A 14,080-nucleotide genomic window follows, 5' to 3' on the forward strand; every position below is an offset into this window, starting at 1 on the left:
CAGAGAAGAAGCTGTTCCTAAAACATTTGTGTGTTTGCCTTCGTGCTCCTGTACCTCCTCCCTGATTGTAGCAATGAGAAACCATAGAAACCATAGAAAAACTACAGCATAGAAACAGGCCTTTTGGCCCTTCTTGGCTGTGCTGAACCATTTTCTGCCTAGTCCCACTGACCTGCACACGGACCATATCCCTCCATACGCCTCCCATCCATGTATCTGTCCAATTTATTCTTAAATATTAAAAAGGAACCCGCATTTACCACCTCGTCTGGCAGCTTGTTCCACACTCCCATCACTCTCTGTGTGAAGAAGCCCCCGCTAATGTTCCCTTTAAACTTTTCCCCCCTCACCCTTAACCCATGTCCTCTGGTTTTTTTCTCCCCTTGCCTCAGTGGAAAAAGAAGAGGGTATGTGCTTGATGGTGAGGGTCCTTACTGATGGATGCCTTTCTGAGCATTGCCTTTCGAAGGTGGGGACATTAATGCCCACGATGGAGCTGCCTGAGTCTACATCCTCTGTAGCTTTTTCCGATCCTGTGCAGTGGCCCCTCCACACCAGACACTGATGCAACTATAGCATGTCTCCACAAAGAATGTCTCCAGCCTTTTGGTCGATACAGTGGGTCTAGTGTCCGATTGGTGCTTGTGCTGTGAAGCGGTAAGTGACCATGTAGTAAATGTGTCCATTTGCAGATTGCAATGCAGACACTGTGGAACATTAAAATCGCCGTCCTGGTGAAGCCGGAGCACGAGAACAGGATCAGCCACGTCAGCACGTCCAGCGTGAAGACTGGAATAGCCAACACTCTGGGTATGTAAACCGGCGACAGCACTATGCTTGTGCAGCTCACTGTGTGTTTGGAGGTCAGTTCCCGAACAGTGTAGACGTTCACAGTGAGGACAAGGAGAACGTCGTGATTCCACAGGCACGGCTGTTGCTGCTCCTTTCCTCTTCTGTTGGGCAGTCTCCAGGTCCACGTGACGTCTTTCTTCCAAGTTGCTGTGAGCAAGTCTAACCAAGGCTCACCAGCCAGTTCTGTCTTGTGCCCTATGTTCCAGATGCTGGGATGCAAGCCCCAGCTAGAGCTTCTAACTATCCACGTTAAGGAGTCGGAGCTGCAAAATGGATGCACTCCTGATTATTCCGGAGGCTGAAGGAGTGATAGGACATACAGAGAGGTAGTTACACCCGAGGTGCAGGACACAGGGAACTGGGAGAGGCAGGAAAGGGAAAGGAGTTCAGGAGCCAGTGATTTAAATGGAGAGAAAATACAAAAAAACTGAGGTGTAAAGAGACTTACGAGGCCTTGTCCGGGATTCCCTAAAGATTAATTTGCAGGTTGAGTCTGTGGTGAGGAAGGCAAATGCAATGTTAGCATTCATTTCAAGAGGACAAAATATAAAAGTAAGGATGTAATGTTGAGACTTTATCAAGCACTGGTGAGGCCTCACTTGGAATATTGTGAGTAGTTTTGGGCCCCTTATTAAGACCATTAAGATATAAGAGTAGAATTAGGCTATTTGGCCCATCAAGTCTATTCCGCCATTTCATCATGGCTGATCCAATTTCTTCTCAGCCACAATCTCCTGCCTTCTCCCCATATCCCTTCATGCCCTAACTAACAAGAATACATCAATCTCTGCTTTAAGTATACATAAAGACTTGGCAAAGAATTCCACAGTTTCAGCACCCTCTGACTAAAGAAGTTCCTCCTCATCTCCATTCTACAAGGATGCCCCTCTATTCTGAGGCTGTGTCCTCTGGTCTAAGACTCTCTCACCATAGAAAACATCCTCTCCACATCCAAAAATATAGTATTATGGTTTTTGAGGCCTTGCAGTTGTTGTAACCGGGCGTGGTAGTGGGAATAAGCTCCCATTACCTACTAAATACTTCCAATGGCATACGTCTCAAATAGCCTCTGACAACCAGGTCCATCTCCTGGCCCTCATGTGTGGCTTAGCTGCTAAGCCTGCTGGAACTGTTTCTACTGAGAAAAAAAAAGGGCAATGGTGGGTCAGTGGCTCATCTAGGATAAGCAAAACTCTGATCTCAAACTTCCACTGCCTTGTAACTATGGGGAAAAGCTTTGGAAATAAACACCAATGAAAAATCCGGAGCTGGAGTCCATAACGCAGTTCTACATTGAGTTCAGCACTAATGGGCAAGTCCTGCAACATTGCTGGTGCCAAACAGTATGCGTCTCTGCCATTCCTTTGGGTTCAGCAGCTGTGCAGAAGAAGTGAGCCTGCTGCTTAGGCACCAGCTTGCTGTCCATATCGTACTGTGCAGGCTTGTGTATCGTAGACAGCTGGGGCGCAACATCCGTGGTCGACCCTTACCAACAGAGGGCCTCTGGGGTTTTTCAGGTGGGCTCACAAACCTGATGGTAGTGGGGAGAGACCTGGAGGGGTGGGTCTTCAGAACCCTGTACCTCCTGCCTCTGCCTGATGGGAAGAGACAGTGACCCAGATTTTTGGGGTGGGGGGGACGTTCCCCGATGATGGGTGTTGCCTTCCTGAGACCTCGACTGGTGTAGATGTTTTGGACGGTCGAGAGGGCTGTAGCTGGGTCCACCACCGTCTGTATCCTCTTTGTATTCCTCTGAGGTTTTCTATGCCAGGCGGTGATACAGACAGGCAGTTGGCCTTTCATCATAGATGTCACTGACACAGTGTACTATGTTTTTCTCCTTGGCCCTGGAAGAAGACTGTTTCATTTAACTGTCTATACATGTGTGGTTGAATGACAATTAACCTAGAACTTGAACTTGTATCAGGTCCAATTCACTGAAGATTTTCCTTCATCTTTCACAGGTAACAAAGGTGCAGTTGGCGTTTCCTTCATGTTCAATGGCACATCGTTTGGATTTGTGAACTGCCATTTAACATCTGGTAATGAGAAGACTGCAAGGTAAGTCTAATGTGGAGCCTCCTTATTGGTCATTGTACTGGGAAAGGAAGCTCACCCGTGAGTTTCTGTCATGCAGAGGTGAACCAGGTCCACCAGGTTTTACTGATGGTAGCTACTGTGTGTCAAAGTCAGTTTATTATTAAAGTGTGTATATGTCACAGATTCACTCTCCTCTGGCTAATATCTTCCACGGTAGTGTAGTGGTTAGCGCAACACTATTAGAGCTTGGGATGTTGGAGTCGGGAGTTCAATTCTGGCACCATCTGTAAGGAGTCTGTATGTTCTCCCCATGGAATGTGTGGGTTTTCCCTGTGTGCTCTGGTTTCCCTCCACAGTCCAAAGCCGTACTGGGTAGGTTAATTAGTCATTGTAAATTGTACCATGATTAAGTTTGGGTTAATCAGGTTTAATGGGGGGGGGGGGGCACGGAATAATGGTCAGCATGGCTCAAAGGGCCAGAAGGACTGTTTCGCTAAATAAATAAATATGTTGATTCATTAATCAGTCTGTGGAATTCATGGCCACTGACAGCTGTAGAGGCCAAATCATTGAGTATATTTAAGTAGAGTTGATCAGTCAGGGCATCAAAAGTTACGGAGAGAAGGCAAGAGAATGGGGTTGAGAGGAATAATAAATCAGCCACGATGGAATGGCAGAGCAGAAAGATGGGACAAGTGGCCTAATTCTGCTCCCATGTCTTATGGTCTGATTTACTGCCCTGATGTTCATTTTGATAGAGAATCAGATTATTACTGACACGTGACATGAAGCGGGTTGTTTTGCAGTAGCAGTAGTACAGTGCAAGACATAAAATTAATATAAAGCTACAGAAATGACCAGTGCAAAACAAAAGGTACAGTGACAGTGAGATACTGTTTCTGGGCTCGTGGGTCATTCGGAAATCTGTCGGCGGTGGGAAAGAATCTTCGAGCTCCTTGTACCTCCCTCCCAATGCTGGTAATGGGAAGAGGGCACATCTTGGATAGTGAGGGCCTTTAGAGATGGAAGGCACCTTCCTGGGGCACTGTCTCTTGAAACATAGAAAATGTAGAAAAAGGAGGGGAAGAGAAGATGGCAGCGTGACGCAGCGCGCGCGGCTGCTCCGAAATGATATCGTATTTGTTAAGTAGGGGCCGTGTACAATCCTGATTTGATGGAGACAGACATGAGAAGGACGGAGGAACATCTGGAGAAACTTCTGAAATGCCCGCTTCGCTGCCGCTGCTATTGTGCGACCGAGAATCTCCAGAGTGGAAGGCCCTGAGTCCTCGGCTTTGCTTGTTGCTCGGCAGCCGGGGCGGGGTCGAAGCGCTCAGCAGAGATGGTGCTCGGTGTCGGAGGGCTGGTCGGAGGCTTGAAGTTTTTGGACGGACTCAAGAGTCGGCTGTGGTTGGGTGCTTCCAGGGTGCTGCATCGGCAAGTTTGCAGCGCTGGAGGTTCATGGCTGGGAGAGTCTTTTTCCTTCCTTCTACTGTTTGCGTGAGATGATGGGACTTTCGAGAGACTTTGAGACTTTTTTTTTTATCGTGCCCATGGTCTGTTCTTATCAAATTACGGTATTGCTTTGCACTGTTGTAACTATATGTTATAATTATGTGGTTTTTGTCAGTTTTTCAGTCTTGATTTGTCTTGTGTTTCTGTGATATCATTCTGGAGGAACATTGTATCATTTCTTAATGCATGCATTACTAAATGACAATAAAAGAGGACTGCATGTCCTCATAATCTAAAAAACATACAGCACAATACAGGCCCTTCGGCTCACAAAGCTGTGCCGAAAGATGTCCAAGATCCTGTGCAGTGGTGCATCTGTACCAGATGGTGATGCAACCAGTCAGAATGTTTTCCTCCAAACTTTTGTACAAGTCTGTAAAAGTACTGAATCTCCAAGTTTGTAACAAAATAGATCCACTGGCATATCTTCTTCACAATTGCATCAATGTTTTGGGCCCAGAAACTCGAAGCTTTCACTTTCCACTGCTGACCCCTCATGTGTTCTCCTGACTTCCCCTTCCTGAAATCTACCATCTGTTCCTTGGTCTTGCTGACATCTGTAGATGACCAAATGCCTTCTCTTTTTTCCATTTCATGTTTCCTTGTGAGGAGGTTCGTTACAGATGGTGGTGGTGATTAGATTGTTTGCAGATTTTGTTGAGACAGCACTCTGTCCTGTAAGTGGTTGGCGTGTGCAGGAAGAATTCAGCTGACAGAATTGTACTATCAAGAACAAAAATAAATAATGTAAAGGAAAAGGAATAATGAGTTAGTGTTTGTGGGTTCTTGGATTGTTCAGAAATCTGATGGTGGAGGGGAAGAAGTTGTTCCTAAAATGTTGAATGTGGCTCCTGTACCACCTCCGTGATGGTAGTAGTGAGATGAGGGCGTGCCCTTCATGATGGAAGCTGCCTTTTTAAGACCAGCTATTTGATAGAACAGGAGAAGATTGAACCGGAGTGAACGCTGTCTTTATCCAGTCCTGTCTCTTGCACCCAGGCGAAACCAAAACTACTTGGACATCCTGAGGTTACTTTCCCTGGGCGATAAGCAACTCAGCTCTTTCGACATCTCCTTACGGTTCACCCATCTCTTCTGGTTTGGAGACCTCAACTACCGGTTGGACATGGAGCTGCAGGTAGGTAGTGTTACCACATGAGCATGCTGCTTCCGGTCCCCTCAGACCACTTCCCCTCTTGGCTTTGACCATTCCCAGCTTGCTTCCCAACTAGCCCAGGAGCAGGCTACAGACTGACGATTCTGCAGATGCTGCAAGTCCAGGGGAACACACACAAGCGGGTCAGGCAGCATCAATGCAGAGGAATAAAGAGCCAATGTTTCGGGCTGAGGCCCTTCATCAGGACTCTACAGTTCTGATAAAGAGCCTCATCCAAAAACGTCGGCTGTTTATCCTCTCCATAGATGCTGCCTGCCCTGCTGGGTTCATTCAGCATTTTGTGTCTATTGACTGTTCATCTAAACCAATTGCATTTGCCTCTGTTTGAGTCATATCTATGGATACAGATTTATCACGTGTATATCGAAACACAGTGAAAGGAATTATTTGAATTAACAACTAACACAGCCCAAGGGTGTGCTGGGGGCAGCCCGCATTCTCGGCAGAACAACACAAGCAACCATCACAACAAGGGAGCCAAGGTGGTGTAACTTTCCCTCTCTCCCACACTTCCAACACCAGGAGAGACCACTTCTGGGCCTCCAGTGGACTCCCCACACTTTGAGCCTCCAAATTCCCCAGTAGACTTGCAGACTTTAAAGCTTAACTGTACCTGTCCAAGTGCCTTTTAAACATTGTTCAAGTTTATTGTCACCCGACTGCGTGTATATATACAACCAATTGAAACAACGTTCCTCTAGACCACAGTACACCCACTAAACAGCAGATAAAACAAAGGGGGGGACGTCGACTCAGACCATGAGAGGCCTGCGTCGGGCATTTTCATGCCTTACGAGGCGCAGATTGGAAGTCTGTGTGGGGCGCCACTCCTTGCACAGACACTACAGCAATGTGTGATTAAGTGCCTTGCTCAAGGGCACAAACATGCTGCCACAGCTGAGGCTCGAACTAGCGACCTTGAGGTAACTAGACGAACGCCTTAACCACTTGGCCACGTGCCCAACCAAAAACAAAATATTACCTTAAATAATTTAATAAAATGTAATTCAAAATGCATGCAGGTAAACAGTAAATAGCTCCCAGTCCTAGTGATGAGACCTCAGTGGTGACAAGGTATTCATTGTTCTCACAGCCTGAGGGAAGAAGCTGTTACTCAGTCTGGCTGTCCCAGTGAGTCGAATAGATTGTGGAATGGGTGAGATTGTGCAATCGGTCAGTCCTCAGCCTCTCTCACTCCAGAGCAAGCAGTCCCAACCTGACCAGTCTCTCCTTTTAACTCAAACCCTTTGGCCCGGTAACTTCCCTGTCAACCTTTTCTGTACCTGCTTCGGTTTAACCACACCCTCTAGCTGGCGACCAGAACTGCACACGATATTCAAGTTCAAGGGCAGTCCTACCAACACAGCACAGGAACAGGCCCTTCGGCCCACAATGTTGTGCCTAGCCGATTAAATTAGTATTCAGATGGCCAACTAAACTAATCCCTGATGTCTACACAAAGTCCATATCCTTACCTTTCCTCACATCCATGTGCCTATCTAAACCTTTGTTAAAAGTCTCTAATGTATCTGCCTCTACCCCCGCCCCAGGCAGCTCATTCCAGACACCCACCACTCTGTGTGTATAAAACAAAATAAACTTGCCTCTCACATCTCCTTTAAATTACTCACTCTCACCTTAAAAACATGCCCTCTGGTATTAGACATTTCAAAGCTGAGAAAAGGATACTGTCTGTCTACTCTGTCTATGCCTCTCATAACCTTATAAACCTCCATCAGATCTCCCCTCAGCTTCTACCATTCCAGAGAAGACAACCCAAGTTTATCCAGCCTCTCATTAGAGCCCATTTTCTTGCAGGCATTCACGGTAGAACAAATAAATACAATAGGATCAGTGAAAAACTATACACTAGGACTGACAAACCAATGTGCAAAAGAAGACAACTGCGCAAATAAAAAATAAATATGTGATCTAATGTGCTTGAAAGTGGGTCCATGGGATGTGCAGTTAGTTCAGAGTTGGGGTGAGTGAGGTTATCCATGTTAGTTCAGGAGCCTGATGGTTGAAAGGTACTTCCTGTTCCTGCCCTGGTGGTGTGGGACGTAATGCTTCTGTACCTCCTGCCTGGTGCCAGCAGCAAGAAGAAAGCTTGGCCTGTTCATTGCATCAGCAACCGATAACTGCCACATCACCAAAATGAAACAGTGAAGATTAACCCTTTAAAAGAATGTCTTTTGAAACTTGCACGTCCTCTGACTGCCAAAGAAAATTACTCCTGGGCTTCAGGCTGGTGTTGCATCTACTGTAGGGTGCCAGGGAGAAGGCATTGTTTTGGCGGTAATATGTTGTGAGGATCTTCATCTCTGAGCATGGCCTTCACATTCATTGGGATCTTGATTTTCTCCATTATACATTGGAGCTGAATTAGGCCAATCAGCCCATCAAGTCTGCTCTAGCATTCCATCATGGCTGACTTATTATCCCTCTCAACCCCATTCTCCTGCCTTCTCCCCATAACCTTTGACTCCCTTACTAATCAAAAACGTATCATTACTAATCAAAATCGTATCAAAAACGAATCCACTTTAAATATATCCAATGATTGGTCTCCACTGATGTGTGTGCAATGAATTCCACAGAATCACCCCCCTCTGGCTGAAGAAATACCCCCTCATATCGGTTCTAATGAGATTCCTTTAATTTTGAGGCTGTGCCTTCCCCACTCTAGGAAACATCCTCTCTATATCGACTCCATCTCCAGCAGCTGATGACTACTGCTGGGCCACAGCTGCACAGACCACAAAATAACTATAGAAGCTGTTTGATGAACATCAACCTCACCAAAGCATCACCACTACTCCCCATCCTTTTCCCATCTACCATTCATAATCTTTCCATGACACATAATTTAATTGGAATTGGAGACTGAAACCTGGCTTATTTCTGTATTAATGACTAATATAAGGGGGCATAATGTGAAAGTGTTTGGAGGAGAGTGTGAGGTAGGCTTTATTACAGAGAGTGGTGGGTACATGAAAAGCCCTGCCAGGGCTGGTGGCAGAGGCAGATACACTCGGGACAGTGAAGAGACTCTTAGAGGGGCAGATGAATGATCGAAAAATGGAGGCAATGTGGGAGGGAGGGGTTAGGTTGATCTTGGAGTAAGATAAAGGGCCAGACGAGGTTCACGTGAATGATCCCGGGAGTGAAAGGGTTAATGTATGAGGAGCACTTGATGGCTCTGGGCCTGTTCTTGCTGGAATTTAGAAGAATGAAGGGGATCCCACTGAATCCTATTGAATATTGAAAGGCCTAGATAGAGTAGACATGGAGAGGATATTTCTTATGGTAGGGGGAATCGAGGACCGGAGGGCACAGCCTCAGAACCGAAGGACGTCCATTTAGAACAGAGATGAGGAGGGATGTCTTTAGCCAGAGAGTGGCAAATCTGTGGAATTCATTGCCACAGATGGCTGTGGAGGCCAGGTCATTGGATGTACTGAAAGCAGAGGTTGATAAGTGCTTGATTAGTCAGGGTGTTGGAGATTACGGGGAGAAGACTGGAGAATGGGGTTGAGTGGAATATTATATTAGCCATGAGGAATGGCAGAGCAGATCCGATGGGCTGAATGGTCTTATTCTGCTCCTATGTCTTATGGTCTTAAAGGGCTGGTACTACATTGTGGGCCAAATGGCCTGTTCTTTTTAATGTGTTATGTTCTATTAGCCCCCTTCGCCCCTCCCCTTTCCACCTTTTCCATTCCTCAGGGAGCCTGAAATGAATATGGCCATACGGTCAGCTGGAGTTGAAGTAAGCTAAGTGGGCGCTGGGGAGCTGGCTCACCCCTCACCTCTCTGGGATCCGCGGCCCTTCCCTTCCCTTCTGATCTCTTGCACTCTTTGCTCCTGTGTTTAGGACATCCTGAATTATATCAATAGGAAAGAGTTGGAACCTCTGCAGAAAGTTGACCAGCTCAACCTGGAGAGAGAGAAAAATAAAATATTCCTTCGATTTTGTAAGTATTATTGGTGTATTATTGTCACATATGCTTAGTTTTTCCCTGTTAATTTGATCATCCATTCTAACTAGTCCCCTCTGTCTAATATCCCCATCGCTGCACTGTAAACACTTGAAACCACTTTTCATAATGCTGTTTATATTGTAAATACAGTACATGCTGGTGTTTATACATATTTTACGCTCTATCCATATCATACCACTGGAGCTGGCCGTCTGAGCTCGAGAGAGAGTAGAACCGCTCCAGTGCAATGGCTTTTCTGCTTTAAAATCTGTCCTGCATAGGTCTCCTGTCATTGTTGGGTATGACAGACAACCACCACAGGATAGTCTGTATCCATACTTTAACCCCTAACTTTATTTTTATACAATTCTTTACCCATTATAATTGTTGGATCTTTTTGTTGTATGCCACGCCCTGACCACACCACAGGAAATTCCTAATGCATGCAATTGTATAAGGGGAACAAGGCTGATCCTTGATGTAGTGAAATCAATTAATCTATGTATTTGAGCTATCATATATATTTATATATATTGTGATTTTTTTTCTTATTGTCAGTTCATTAACTTTGAGAGAGGTATGTTGGCTTGACACCGTGCCAGAGTCTGTCTGTCTCCTCCCTGCAATCCGTCTTGTCATTGTTTGAGATCTGGCCCATCCACAAACATGCAAATGAAGTCAAAGTAGAACTTGGCCACACGGTCACAAGTGTGTTGTTTGTTTCTGGTGGGCAAGTCCTGGCTTCTAGTGTTTGATTCAGGTGTTTTGTTATGCTTCCTGTTCTCAGTGGAAGAGGAGATCACCTTCCCTCCAACGTATCGGTATGAGAGAGGTTCCCGGGATGTGTATGTCTGCCACAAGCAGAAACCTACTGGGGTGAGTGAGGACTTGGACATTTCTAAACATCTTGTCTTTCATCACTGGCACCTGTAACATGTAAAGGTTTTAAAGATTAGCTTTATTAGTCATAGTCATACTTTATTGATCCCAGGGGAAATTGGTTTTCGTTACAGTTGCACCATAAATAATAAATAGTAATAACACCATAAATAGTTAAATAGTAATATGTAAATTATGCCAGGAAATAAGTCCAGGACCAGCCTATTGGCTCAGGGTGTCTGACCCTCCAAGGGAGGAGTTATAAAGTTTGATGGCCACAGGCAGGAATGACTTCCTATGATGCTCTGTGTTGCATCTCGGTGGAATGAGTCTCTGGCTGAATGTACTCCTGTGCCCACCCAGTACATTATGTAGTGGGTGGGAGACATTGTCCAAGATGGCATGCAACTTGGACAGCATCCTCTTTTCAGACACCACCGTCAGAGAGTCCAGTTCTATCCCCACAACATCACTGGCCTTACGAATGAGTTTGTTGATTCTGTTGGTGTCTGCTACCCTCAGCCTGCTGCCCCAGCACACAACAGCAAACATGATTACACTGGCCACCACAGACTTGTAGAACATCCTCAGCATCGTCCGACAGATGTTAAAGGACCTCAGTCTCCTCAGGAAATAGAGACGGCTTTGACCCTTCTTGTAGACAGCCTCAGTGTTCTTTGACCAGTCCAGTTTATTGTCAATTTGTATCCCCAGATATTTGTATCCTCCACCATGTCCACACTGACCCCCTGGATGGAAATAGGGGTCACCGGTACCTTAGCTCTCCTCAGGTCTACCACCAGCTCCTTAGTCTTTTTCACATTAAGCTGCTGATAATTCTGCTCACACCATGTGACAAAGTTTCCTACCGTGGCCCTCTACTCAGCCTCATCAAAACCTGCTCATGGACTGTTTGTCCCACTCCCATCAGGGAGGAGGCTGCAGAGCATCCACACCAGGACCATCAGACTCAAAAACAGTTACCTTCCCCAAGGAGTAAGGCTGAACCACCCCTCCACACCACCAACCACCACTACTTTATCATTTCCTGTCAGAATCACCTTGTGTACAGACACTCCTGTGACTAGTGTCACTTTATGGACATACAATCAATCTGTGTATATAAGCTATCTTGTATTTTAAATTTACTGTTTTTTTTATTATTGTTTTAATCTTATTGTGGTTTTTTTTTGTGCTGCATTTGATCTGGAGTAACAATTTTTTTTTCTCCTTTATATTTGTGTACTGGAAATGACATGAAGTGGTCTTGAATCTTGGAGCAGCAAAACAGACAGTGAAGTGCATTGTTTGTGTCAGTGACCAACACAGTCCGAGGATGTGTTGGGGCAGCCCACAAGTGTTGCCGTGTTTCTGACGCTCTTATAGCATGCCCACAATTTTCTAACCCGCAGACATACGTCTTTGGAATGTGGGAGGGAACTGGAGTACCCACATGGTCATGGGGATGGCATACAAGCTCCTTACAGACAGTGGTGGGAATTGATCCCGTCGTAATCATAGTGCAGTCAAGCTACTGTTTTGCGAATACCATTTTGCATGGGTTTTTTCCTGGAAACTCCACTTTCATCAGAATGTGCCTCACAGTTTGAGTCTCCCAATCCAAAGAATGCAGTCTCTTGCTCCCCTCCCCCCTCCCCCAGCCTGTCCAACACCAGCGCATGCCGGCGGCCTCTGTACCTCGCTGTGGTGGCCCCCTCCACACTGACACGTGCTGTTGAGTTCACTTTAATTACTGTGAAAGTGCCTGCATGTGGCGGGGCTTTGCTGGACCAGGACACAGCTGATGCCCAGAGTGATGTCTTACACTGCGGTGGTGAGCGTTGCGTTGTAAATGTGGGTGTCCTGTCATGTTTTACACTGCAGTGGTGAGCATCGCGTTGTAAATGGGGGTGTCCTGTCATTCACAGGTGCGCACAAATGTCCCATCATGGTGTGACAGGATCTTGTGGAAATCATACCCTGAGACTCACATCATTTGTAACTCGTATGGTGAGTACAATTCCTTCCTTATACCACCTCCTTTATGCACACCCTCCTCCTCCCCACACATTCCCAAAACACAGTCCGCTCTCCCCCTCCCTGTCTCCCGCTTTCACCCTCCCTCAGCTTTCCTACCCCCCAACATGTTCTCTTCCTGCCCTGTCTCCTGCCCCCTCAGTTCCCCTTCCCCACACTCTCTCGTTCCCCCTTCCCAATTTAATTTCTCTGTCAACCCCATTCTCCTGCCTTCTTCCCATAACCTTTGACACATGACTGATCAAAAATCAGAATCATGTCTGATATCACTGGCATATGTCATGAAATTTGCTGTTTGGCAACAGTACATTGCAGTTCATAATGGTAAAAATAAATTGTAGGTTACAGTGAGAAGTGTATATATAATTATAAATAGGTAGTGCAAAAAGAGAGGAAAAACATACTGAGGTAGTGTTTGTGTCCATTCAGAAAACTGATGGCAGAGGGAAAGAAGCTGTTTCCGAAAGTGTTTCTTCAGGCTCCCTCCCGTGCCTCCTCCCTAAGAAGAGGGCAGGGTGTGTGCTGGGTAATGGAGGTTTTTCATGATGGATGCCAGCTTTTTCAGGCATCACTATTTGAGGGTGTCCTCAATGCTGGGGAGTCTAGTACCCATAATGAGCTGACTGAGATTACAACTTCCTGCAGCTTTTTCTGATCCTGTGCAGTGGCCCCTCCATACTGAACGGTTAGAATGCTCCCCCAGTACATCTGTAGAAACTTGTAGTCTTTAGTGACATACCAAGTTGTCTCAAACTCCTCATGAAATATAGCCACTTTGCATATACCCAATGGCCTGGCCTCCACATGCATCTGTTGTGATGAATTTCCTCAGGTTCACCATTCTCTGGCTAAAGAAATTCCTCCACATCTCCCTTCTAAAGGGATATACTTCTATTCTGAAGTTGTGCCGCCTTGTCCTATTGGAAACATCCTCTCAAAGTCCAGTCTGTCAAGGCCTTTCAGTAGAAGTAGCTCTGGAGAGGCCTTTTAATTCTGGGACCCTCCGCTGTTTGGTCAAGTACTTGATCAAGTCAAGGACGTTTCAGGAACAGCCTTTTCTCCTCTGCCATCAGATTTCTGAACAGACAACAAATCCATGAATACTACTACAATATTCTTTGGTCTTTTTGAACTACTTATTTTTTATGTATATGTATGTATGGGTGTGTATATACATATAAGTGTGTATGTATATATTTATAAAGAGATTTGTTTATAGTTATTTTCACTTTTTTTTATTATGTATTACACTGTACTGTTGCCGCAAAACAATAAATTTCACGACAGTGTGAGTAATGTTTCACCTGATTCTGAACTTAGTTTGTGCAGCTGACTCACTGTTCCCTGCCCCCTCACTCCCACGCATGTATTCCTGTGCATGTCTCTCCCTCTGTAACTTCACTGTTCAGTGGAGTTTTGCTCACGTGTTTACTTTATCAATTCTGGCTACATGTCGGAGCTGAGCCTGAATTACTTGCCCTGCCAGCACAGTCTGTGTGCTGTTGGATTCTGATGTTTTTAATCCAAGCTTCTTTCGGGAGTCAGAAAGAAGCACAAAGCCAGCTGCTTCGCAATCGTCCTATTAACCATAGATAGG

At 45.7% G+C, this 14,080-nt stretch overlaps 1 protein-coding gene across 1 annotated transcript in view; it reads left to right on the forward strand.

Annotated features, from left to right (window-relative positions):
* The window catches only part of inppl1a (inositol polyphosphate phosphatase-like 1a), a 270,287-nt gene that overhangs the window by 163,235 nt on the left and 92,972 nt on the right, over positions 1-14,080 (forward strand). The window contains exons 13-18 of the mRNA XM_072262518.1: positions 693-810; positions 2,817-2,913; positions 5,407-5,545; positions 9,462-9,561; positions 10,355-10,443; positions 12,375-12,456. Coding sequence (XP_072118619.1) covers positions 693-810; positions 2,817-2,913; positions 5,407-5,545; positions 9,462-9,561; positions 10,355-10,443; positions 12,375-12,456 — 625 coding nt within the window. The remainder of the gene's footprint in view (positions 1-692; positions 811-2,816; positions 2,914-5,406; positions 5,546-9,461; positions 9,562-10,354; positions 10,444-12,374; positions 12,457-14,080) is intronic.

Source organism: Mobula birostris, chromosome 7 (genome assembly GCF_030028105.1).
Source record: "Mobula birostris isolate sMobBir1 chromosome 7, sMobBir1.hap1, whole genome shotgun sequence".
NCBI lineage: Eukaryota > Metazoa > Chordata > Chondrichthyes > Myliobatiformes > Myliobatidae > Mobula > Mobula birostris.